Source organism: Neltuma alba, unplaced genomic scaffold (assembly GCF_004799145.2).
Source record: "Neltuma alba isolate B1F8T4 unplaced genomic scaffold, ASM479914v2 tig00012769_pilon, whole genome shotgun sequence".
Classification (NCBI taxonomy): domain Eukaryota; kingdom Viridiplantae; phylum Streptophyta; class Magnoliopsida; order Fabales; family Fabaceae; genus Neltuma; species Neltuma alba.
The window spans coordinates 366,436-377,838 of NW_021637179.1; the positions used below are offsets into that span (position 1 = coordinate 366,436).

General features: G+C 37.4%; 1 protein-coding gene across 2 annotated transcripts; it reads right to left on the reverse strand.

Moving 5' to 3' along the window:
- Positions 1–7,402: 7,402 nt before the first annotated feature.
- Positions 7,403–11,138, reverse strand: LOC114730846 (laccase-4-like). 2 transcript variants are annotated; one of them, XM_028917956.1, is made up of 6 exons: positions 10,935–11,138; positions 9,299–9,450; positions 8,967–9,211; positions 8,725–8,853; positions 7,694–8,617; positions 7,403–7,544 (listed from the first exon to the last, which is right to left on the reverse strand). In XM_028917956.1, exons 1-6 carry the CDS (start codon positions 11,022–11,024, stop codon positions 7,414–7,416), a joined length of 1,671 nt encoding a protein of 556 aa, XP_028773789.1. In that variant the 5' UTR covers positions 11,025–11,138; the 3' UTR covers positions 7,403–7,413. The 2 variants fall into 2 exon arrangements, with proteins under 2 accessions (XP_028773789.1, XP_028773788.1); XM_028917955.1 differs by having other exon boundaries at positions 7,694–8,620; positions 10,935–11,136.
- Positions 11,139–11,403: the final 265 nt, after the last annotated feature.

Sequence of the window (11,403 nt, forward strand, 5' to 3'; positions counted from 1 at the left end):
TGGTTCTGGAAATCTGAGATTCTTGGTTGAATGTAATAGATGACTGTATCAAAGTGGCCTTGGGGGGCTGCTGGTAAAGAGAGAAGAGTAGAAATCTGCAATTAAACTCTCTATTTCATCTTCTTTCTCATTCCAGTTATCCAGGTTGTCTTTCAACTTAACAATTAAATTCCGTTGCCTTCGAACCACAGTAGTTCTATGGAAGAATTTAGTGTTTGAATCACCAGCTTGCAGCCAATTAGATCTACTTCTTTGCCACCAATAAACTTCTTCCCTTTGCCACACTGATTCTAACTCAGAGGTCAAATGCTCAATATTACACTTTGATTCAGCTATATAAACTTCAGCCTTTAGATCTTCGATTTTTGCTATCAAATTGGCAATAAGTTTCCTATTGTTTGGAAACTTCTCTTTGCTCCATTTAATAAGTTTAACTCTGCAACTGTTAAGACAGTTAACAAAAGATACCACCCCATTAGATCCCTCAACATCTTCTATCTACCAACAATCTTTTATTATATCCACGAACTCTAGATGAGAAGCCCAGACAGCCTCAAATTTGAAGGCTTTTGAAGTCCTAATATCTACATATCGAAGAACCACTAGAAGCATATGATGATCAGAGGCAACAGGTTCTAGGTGAAAAGCAAGGGCTTCTGGAAAAGCTTCTTTAAAGTCACCATTACAGAGAGCACGATCTAACCTTTCTTTAACATGGTCACCACCAATTCTTTGATTACACCAAGTGAATCTTGCACCTTTAGCTTCAATACCCATTAGCTCACAGTTAGAGACAAATTGTTGAAAATTAAGCACTCTTCTGATAGTGTGTGGGTTACCTCCTTGTTTCTCCTGTTGAGATAGAAGATCATTGAAGTCGCCTAAGCAGAGCCAAGAGTTTGTAATACCTCCCGCTATATTACGCACCTTGTCCCATACTCTTAGCCAGTAGGGCTGAGCAATGGGCGGGCTGGGCTAACCCGAAGGTTAGCCCATAGCCCGCCCATTTATTCATAAATGGGTATGGGCTAACCCATAACCCGGTAGTAGCCCATTTAGCCCATATTAAATGGGCTACGGGGCAGCCCGTTTGGGCTGACCGGGTTATGGGGTAACCCATTTATTTTTTTAAATTTTTTTTCAGTATAATTATTTTATATATGTAACTTTATGAAGCTGTCAATAAATTTTACATGCCAAATAGCAAATCAAATATGAAATAACATTAACCATATTCAATCACACAACCTCACTTAGATTCGCAAACAATTAAAGTCTGATAAAATCATAAAAATAGTCACCAATCATAAAGTCTCATAAACTTTGAAAGTTCCAACTTTACCTAAAGGATAAAATAAAAACTTAGACAAGTATGAAGGTTTGATAAAATATGAATGAGAAACAATATCATCAATTAAATGAAAAATAAAAATATTTTAAAAAACTTAAAACTTAAATGGGCGGGTATGGGCAGCCCAATACCTTGCCCATAGCCCAACCCGTTTAATGGGCTACCCCGCCCATTTAAGCCCGCCCGTTTATAATCTCTTATTTGGGCTAATTGGGCGGGCTTAAATGGGCAAAAAATCCATGGGTTATGGGCGGGCTAGCGGGTAATGGGTTTGTTGCTCACCCCTATTAGCCAGTCACATTCTTTTGGTGGCCCATAAATAAAAGAAACATGCTTCGGTAAATCACACTTAGTAGAGCAGATAGAAGTATGGATTATATTTTTAGAACTACTCAAAATGTTAATTACAACTGAGTCAATCCACCAGAGGGCCAGCCCTCCAGATTTACCAATGGGGGGGACACACCAACTTTCATCAAAGTGACATTCTCTTCTAATACGCTCCAAATATTTTTCTTTTTTCTTAGTTTCCATTAAGAAAACTATCTGAGGTTTATTTTTCTTTACCTCTTCTTTGAGGCCTTTAACTGCCAAAGGTACCCCCAGCCCTTGGCAGTTCCAAGCGAGTATACTCATGGCCCTTGGGTGGCTGATGTAGGACAACCACCGGAACCTTCAACCATATCAGTAGAATCACATCTTCTATTATTCTCATTAAAGGCAAACCAACTCTCTGGAAAATCAATTTCTCCCCCTCTAGATTGATCATCAGATGGTTTAGGAATAATACCTTATTTACACCTCAAGCTTTGCTTCAATTTACGAAAGCTCTTTTAACAGGGGCTTTTATAAGGAGCTTTGGATTCGACACTACTCCTGGCTTTGGCCTCTAGAGAACTAAAGAGTTTTCTTCTCTTTACTATCACTGGAGACTCCGGTTCACTGTTTCCTCTCTTTAGATTGACTTTATTAAGTTTCCTAGCAACATCAGAAATTAGAGACAACTGTGAAATAGGAGTCAAAGCTTTTTCTGACACTACTGACTCCACATCTCTGTCAACAGTTTTTTTATCCATTGGAGAGACTGATCCCTCCTGGTCTGGGCTTTTACTTAACAGAATCCCAATAGGAGAGCTTTTCCCAATAATTGGGTTAATCCGAATCTTGGGACTTTGGACTCCTTTAGTCACACAAGGTCCAATTCCAAATTTCAGCATAAGGAGCTGGCTCTTCCTTCCATCCCAAACATCTCTGTACCTGCTGACCCGATTGACGCGCACTATTATTGTTTGCATAACTGAATTTGTCTTTATTCCTATCACGCGCCTTTTGGTTATGCATAGCAAGCGCCGACGTCTTCCGACCATCTTCCTTACACCAATCCGCTGCATATTTGACCATCGCATCTTCTCTATCCCTTTCTTCACCTGCAGAGAGCCAAGGGCCATATACATTCTCCCCCTTTTCATTTACCACCATTTCCCTCCTACAGGTTTGACTATCATGTCCGATTAAACCACACTGGTAGCAGAATGATTGAAGTCGTTCATATTTCACATGGACGCAAACTTCAGAGTTTCCCGGTCTATCAACCCAGAATCCATAAACCAAAGGATCGTTAATATCAACCAGCACCCTAGCACGGCCAAAGCTTCGATGGTATTTACCATCTACTTTTTGGTTTCTCATACCAGACCAAGTCTCCAACTAAGTTCCCCATACGGCAAATATTTTCTTCAAGTTCTAAAATACCAAGAGGTATGTTATAGAACTGAACCCAGAATGGTGTTTTGTTAAAAGAGACTTCATCCAAGACCATCAACTCGGACCAATTCTGAATACTCATCAACGCACCTTGAATAGACCAGGGTCGCCCCTTAAGCAGATGGAATTCATCTTGCATATTAGCAAAGGTGAAGACAATTAAATCATCACCCATTTCAACAAGCTCTGTATCTTCCTTTAGGTTCCATCCCTTACGGATTGTCGCTACCACCGATCGCTTACTAATTCCCTTCTCCGAAATGACTTTGCCAATAAGCATAGGATTAGTACTAGCACAAACTTCATCCTCTTTCCATACCACATTCAGTCTCGGGCCACGACTACTTGAAGAATGGTTCTTCTTCGCCATCGTTTCCCCTCCCTTCTAACCTCCCACCTCCGTTCACCAAAGCTAGATGCTCTAAACGAACCTGGAAGCACACTACTCTCACAGCTCACAAATCTCGGAACCCACAGCAGGAGCTGAGACAAAACTCTATCGGAACACCACAGTGGGTGGAGTCCGTACACTCACGCCACCAAGGATAACGGCACCTCACACTCTCACAACGAGAGAAAAAACTCTCAAGGAGAGAGACTGCGCACACCATTAATTGCGTGTTCAGAATTTCATTTCTATTCTCTATAATAAAAATAATTAATATATGTATAATAACACATATTTGAACAGAGAAAGAAAACATACGTGCATTAAAAAAAAAAGCATCATTTATTTTATCCATGCTTATAGAATATATATATATATATATATATAGAATTGACCTATTATGTTTTAGACCGTATATATGTGTGCTTAATCTAATTCTTATTATAATAGTTACTTAATTAATTTAAATAAATCAATAAATTATAATAACTATAATATTTGTTTAAAACAACCATATGTAACAATAGGATCAAATATCATTTTGTTAATAAATTAGTCTGAATAAATGATAAATTTAAAATATAAAAGGGATTAAGGATGTTTCATATTTTAAATTAGATCTAGTCATCAATTAATTTTTATACTAGAGATGAGATGAAGTGATATTTTTATATTAGAATGAAATTATGTTTTCTAATAATTTTTCATATTAGATTTTTTTTGGGCCTAAGGGGACATGTTTTACAAATTGTGTTAATTTGATAATTTCATATTTTTTGTTTGTATTTTAGATCAATTAGGTTGAATTATTATAATTTTAAATTGATTTATGTGTGTTTAAAATTTATTAAAAAAACAGGCCTTTTAACAGGCCACAGGCCAAGCCAGGCCAAATTACAGGCCAAGCTCAGGCCGATTCAAAGGCCTTTCACAAGCCGCAGGCCAGGCTCAGGCCAACAGGCCTCACCACAGGCTAGGCCTGTTAAGGGTGAGGCCTGGCTTGGCCTGTTTCCACCCCTAATTGGTACTCTCTCATCCTATATATTTCATTAAGAAATAATCAACTCCAGTATTTCTTTTCAAAATACAAAATCTTAAAATTCATTAATGATATTTAAAAACTTTAATAGAATAAAATTATTAAAATTCACCAATCTTGTCCATTTTATACTTCAACATGTTTCAAACAGAAAACAAATAATTTTAAATGATTACAATTAACAAAATCATTGAACAAATAACTAGTATAAACCCACAAATTTTTGAACCCATAGAAATCTCACACTGTCGGCATTAGGATGCCTCATCACAAATTGAACAGAGGTCATTCGCAACATAAATCAATAGATTTCCAAAAGTAAGATGCCATCACTCAGGAAATGCAAATGGTAGTTCATTAACAGAGTCACAAATGGTCAAATCCACAAATCAATCACATAGCCAGAGTCATTAACAGAGTCACTGATAGCCAGAAGGGAAATCGATCAATCAAAGAATAGAGGTCTAGATCTGGTTATCTAACTACGTACCTATATCCCAACACTACACAACAAACCACGATTGAGCAATGTTGAAGAATCAAGAACACCAGTGGCCATGCAAACGGAAGAAGAGACAAGGAGTACAACACTGATCTGGATTGAATAAAGGGAGGCAATGCAGACTGAACAAACTCCTACCACGCTGACGAAACAAGAAAGGGAGGCCTTTTCAAGTGTTTCGTTCGCGAGAAGTCCCAATGCGCTGGCAACAGTGATGGAGGGAGAAGATCGGCCAGAGGGAAGAAGAGAAAGGTAGATCTATTTTTGACGTCTGTTGTGGTAACAGTGATGGAGGGAGAAGAGCTGGCTAGAGCGATAGATGGAGACACTGGTGAGAGTGACAGACGGAGAGTTGAAGTGCCGAGAGTGAGGGAGGTAGAACCACGGCTGAATGCTTTCACAGTTTGAGTAGCACAAGCACTTTCTGTTTGAAGAGGAGAAGAGCTCGGTCAAATATGGGGGGTAAAATTGATAGGTGAAAATTTCAATGCTTATTTGATGCAATCCTAACAGTAGATTGCATTTTCAAATAGTCCAGAAGTTACTTTGCCAGCATTTCCAACGAATGCCATTTCCTCCCATAAGTCAGTTAGTGTAGAAGCCCATCCAAACAACCAATTAAGTTATAATAAGCTACAAACTTCAGTTTCACACTTCCTCACGTGCTTTTGCCATCTCCAACGGAAATCCAAATGTGGCCTAAGAAGGTCCCCAATCAGGTCATTGGAATAAAGCATGCTTTTGCAATTCTCAATAAATATGCTCCTTAGTAACCTTCGAATCACGCATCATTATCATTCTTATATCATCAACTGCACCGAACACCGGGTGGTTTCTATCATGGATGTTCAAGTTAGGATGTCGTCAAAGAGCTTCCGTGAAATCCGTGAAGATCTTTATTCTCCTAAAACTTTGACCCTAACAAAGGTCAAAGCCTTATTTGATGTCCATGAGTTCGGTTATTGTGCTTACCACTCTATTTCTTATTATGGGTTACTTGTATCCCAAAAGTTTGTTTAAAATATAAGTCATTTGTAGTATAATTAATGATCTTTTTCCAATTTTACCCCTATTAATTTAATAAAAAATTAATTAATCTCTCTCTCCATCTCTCTCTTAATTTTTCATTTCCTATGTAATCCATTCCCTCCCCCTTTCTCTCTCAACTTTTAATAAGGGTTAATATGAAAACAAAAACTGGTTAATTTAATGTATTTCTTGGTTTGCGGGTTTAGGATACAAGTGACTTATAATAAGGAACAGAGTGACACCTTTTAATTCTTCAAGTTTCATATCTCTACTAACAGTACATGCTTGTTCTCTCAATTGGGCTGTTGGGTTGGGTCTTCCGGATTTGGGGCGTAACTGCAAGTAGGCTAAGTATAAGCTTTATCGCATTGGTCCACCACTTTGTAAATGAAGCAACTGAGATTTTGAATCATCATGATTACTGACATTGTGTAACTCCTCTAACTCAATCTTGCTATGGCAATTCCTATTTTTACTTTCTATTTTACATTTTCATAACGAATGCTTAAGTGCCTCTCTGTTTTAAGTAGTTCTTGGTACAGTTGGCAAAGTATCTGCTCCTAATGAGAAGGGCTATCTTCCAAAATGACCATACTGTTGATGATGGCCAGCACATGGGCCTTATGATCAGAGAAGGTCTCATCACTTCCCTTCTTAATCAGAGGCCACCTTCTCTCCCTTTATGTCACTTATTTAGGTCAGTTTTAGGTGATTCTCGTATTTTCATTTGATATTATTGAATTCTTAATTGTTTTCTTGGGTTGTGTTTTGTGTTTCCTTAAACTAGTAACTTGCCAGTATTTTGTGTGGAATAGCTTTCTCTGTTACGAAGATGGCTAAAGGAAGCTGTCTCTGAAGTTACACAAAGATACACACACACACACACACAGAGAAGGTGTATATATTTCCTGTGTAAAGTAATTTTTCAGTTTCCATCGTGGCACCCAGTCATTAGTGGAACCTCCAATTTTTTGGAGAAAGTTGCTGTAACTATCGTTTATAAGCTGCATAAGCTGTAGTTTGTTTTCAGGGGATGTATTCTAAAGGCATTTCTAGTGTTGATTTTATTGTAAATTTATGGAACCTTCACCTAATTTAATACAATATTAAATTCTTAATGCAAGCATTATTAAAGTGAAAATGTCAAAGGGAACACAAGCAACATAAGGTATATCACGTTTGGATTTCATTATACAGTAAAAGCATACACTTGTTGACTCCAATTCTGAATCTCTAAAAATAAGGGGAAAAAAATGTGTGTGTAAGAACAACAAATTGCTGGCTCGATTAATTTATTTAACTTGGGTTGAACAAGTTCTCTCATTTGTTAAGTGGGTGTATCAGCATTTAGGAAGATCTTTAGGAGGTGGTATCAATGACTGTTTGGGACCTTTTCCATTATCCACCAAAAATGCCATCTTTAATCCCCAAGTCGTGTGCACCTCAAAATGACAGTGCATGAACCACACTCCTGCAAAGAACATAGAGTTAGAAAAACATAAAAACAAAATGTCAAGAAATTCAAGTTTGGACTTGAAATGTCAAAACTTTTTTAAGATGACATGACCAAATTTGCAATGCTTGAAGCAGAGTCAAATAAGCAGGAACCAAAACTTATACCTGGATTATCCGCTCTGAATCTAATAGCAGTCCAGCCTCCAGAGGGCAATCCAATAGTGTTCCTCTCAACAGGGTCAACAAGGTTGAAGTTCTTAGGATCATTTTTAGGGTCATAATTCCCTATTCCTCTTCCCACAACAAAGAAATTAAACCCGTGAAGATGAATGGGGTGGCTTTCTGGTGCAATAATCCCAGTGTCTTGTAGAACCAGTTGCACTGTAGAATTAAAAGGAAGCCTGTAAAGCCTTGTTCCACTTGTAGTCTGCAAACTTGCAGGACCAGCACCTGTGTAATTAAACACATGAGGTGGCTTAGCAGGGAAATCTGTGGTGAAAACCCCAGGGATGTTGAAATAGTGGGCTTGAAGTAAGGCAGTGGTTGGCATAACAAAAGTCACATTGTTCACAGAAGCAACAACTCTACTCCCATTTGCTGGTTTACAGGATGGGCATGGGTTAATTCCTAATCCAACCGTGAAGAACAGTGAATGGTCAATCTTCAGAGGGACTTTTGCTGGGTATTTTTTGGAATTCAAGCTTTTGAGGGAGTCAATGAATTTATTAGCAACTTGTGTTGCATTTTTAGGAGGGGGGTTTGTGAGAACTGTAGTAGCAGCAGAATTAATGCCTGTGTAATGAACAGTTGCAGTAGCAGTTACGTTGTCTACAGCTACTGGAGCATCCATGAAAGGAGAAGCTGCAACTAAGTATTTTCCAGATTTTTGGTCTGCGTTTAAGAGGACGTTAGTGGTTTGGCCTGGAGCTATAATGATTGTGTCAATCTTGAAGGGCTTTACATAAGAGGCATCAACTTCCACTACAGTGAGAGTATGGCCAGCAATCTTGAAGAAAAGCTCCTCATTAAGTGCAGCATTGACAAGTCTTAACAAGTAGGTCTTCCCCTTCTCCACTGGAAGATTGTACACTTCTACACAAAAGAACACAAACATTCATGTTTACTTAGTATAGGTGAAACCTACTCTACGTACATATACATATATATTGGAACAATTAATTAATAGGGAAGAGTACCTTGTGAGGAACAATTAGCCACAGCCCCTGGAAGGCCATTAATGGTATGAGCATCTGAGACATTTGGTGCCAATCCTGATTTCAAAGCTTCATTGATGACAGCTTCAGTATCAGATTTCCACCATTCTCCTGCAAATATGGAGGGACAGAGTCAGAGATTGGTCTTGGAAAAACGTACGTAAAATAAAGGGAAATATATAAATGAATATATATATTATATATGCACACATGTTTTGGCTCACCTAGTACTACAACAAGTTCATCATCTGGTTTTGGAAAAGGATAAGGAACATCACGTTTTGGCAATATAACTACGGCACCATGCACCGTTGACCTTAGCCAGTTAACATGTGCGTGATAAAAGAGTGTCCCTCTTTGCCCTGTGAGTGTGAAGTTGTAGAGATAGCTTTGCCCTGGCTGGATAGGACACTGTGTGATGTACGCCGGTCCATCAGACCAACCGGTTCGCAGTTGCCGGACGCCGTGCCTACAAGTCCAAAACAAGCTTGTTATTCTCTTTCTCTTGGATTCTAATTAAGTTTATGGGCTTCAAACAAATGTGTGCCTTACATACCAATGGATGGTAACATTAACATTGACATGATTGCTAACTCTGACCAATACATTGTCATCTTCTCTTGCGTAAATTGTAGGTCCTGGGAATTTCCCGTTGATGGTAACTATGGATTTGCTTGAACATAACCTTGTGTAGTTCTTCTTAACTACCTGCAACCACATATAGAGAGCAGTATGTAAGTTTGAATGCAGAAATATAGAGCAAGCAAAGTGCTTGTGGGTGGAACAAGTGACTAATAAACCATAATTAGGTGGTGATTTACGTTGGGCAAAATTACGTGGTGATTTAACGGGCTTTACATTCCAAGTAATTAACTGTTTTTAAAATGTGAGCTGTGTTTCTGGTTTGAATTCACATAAAACTTTCTTTTAAAAAAGAATTGAAATATAGAAGTAAAAAATTACCAAATAAATTGTTGGTATAAGGTTTTTGATGAATTTTTACATTATAGAGGTATTGTAAAATTTAGAGATCATTGAAACAGGAACGCACGCAGCATGAAATTATGTAAGAAGTACCAACTCCAATCTCAAATATAAGAGCTAATTGACTAGTTTGAGTAAATTAAAGAAATAAGTTAATAGGTGTTGTCTTTTCTAAAATATCCTTACTAATCAAATTTATTGGCTAGAATTACTATTATTAGAAGGATTATTTTAGGGGAAAAATGAATAAATATGAAAAAAGAGTGGATAGAGGTCTTATATTTAGGACTAAAATAAAAATTAAATAAGATCTTATATTAAAGACTGGAGGTTGTATATGCTTTTTCTTCAACTTTCTTATCTTCTCTTGACAAACTATCTACAAATTTTAAAATTTTACGGAAATCAACTTAGATTACTTGATGATTTGGTGAACTAATCAGTGATTATTACAACATGAATTTTATTATTAGCTCTCGCCGTACTTTTTAAACTAAAAATAGCTGTCACTTTAATCAAGAAAATGTTGATATATGTGATAAATAGCCACCGGGCTATATTATGTAATGTACTAAGTGTTCGGTACGTAACACATAACACCATCTCACAATGTGATCAAATTCGACACAAAATTGATAAAACTAAATGAAAAACGAAATCTCCAACTAATATCCATAGTTGAAATCCATATCTCGACTCGATAGTGTTTTCATTTCGTCGAGAGTCCAAATCCAGCATGATGATGACTATACTCTAAATTATTCTACAAGCTAATCTACCCCGCATTTTTTTTCCTTCGAAGCATTTATTTTGGGGCAAGATTTTTAAAATAAGCTTAATGCATAATCGAACCAAAACAACTCTTCTGAATCACGTACTTAACCTCTGTGTTTGTACTACAGTTAGCTTATGTTTCAAAACAACGTACGTAAAATGGAACAACATGTCTCTGGTTGCTTCTTACAATTAAACTTATATTATGTATGGGGGTCTCTTTAACTTCAAAACAAACGCAAACCATTCACTTCTTGTCACAAATGTTATTCAGAAAAGTGTTCATGAAAAAGATGGTGGAATAAAGCTTAATTATTCAAGCATTATTCAATCACCTCACAGTATGTTACTACAAGCTTCCAAGTTCTGAAGCCCTCTAAAACGGCACAAAAAGTGTATGATTAAAGCGTACAATTAAGTTGATTGATACTCACATTGAATTTGTAGTGCCTCACTCTGCACTCAACCATAACAGGAAGAATGCAGAGAATGAGAAGTAGAAATCGACCCCAAGAAGAATCCATTTGTTTCGACTTTCAGAGAGATAGATCGGTCTCCTTCTTCTTCTGCTTCACCTGATCTCTCACTCTCTATGTCTTATCTTGTATAAGAAGATGTGGTTTGCTTCAGTTGCATTCATGGACGACCAGCCAACGCACAGTTTTATAGGCAGACCCAACCAGACATTGCTACCACGTCGTTTTTACTCAGTTAGGTAGGTTAGTGGAGCGAGCAAGTATCCTTGGAAAATAAGAGAAAACAGACAAAGCTTCTAGTTATGCCATGTTGTCTTGCATGTCACGTAAAGCTGTACTTATTTCTAACACATTTTTATTTATCCTGAATAAACTTGATTTATTATTATAGGTACATGCATTAAGCCATCTAATTATATATATATAT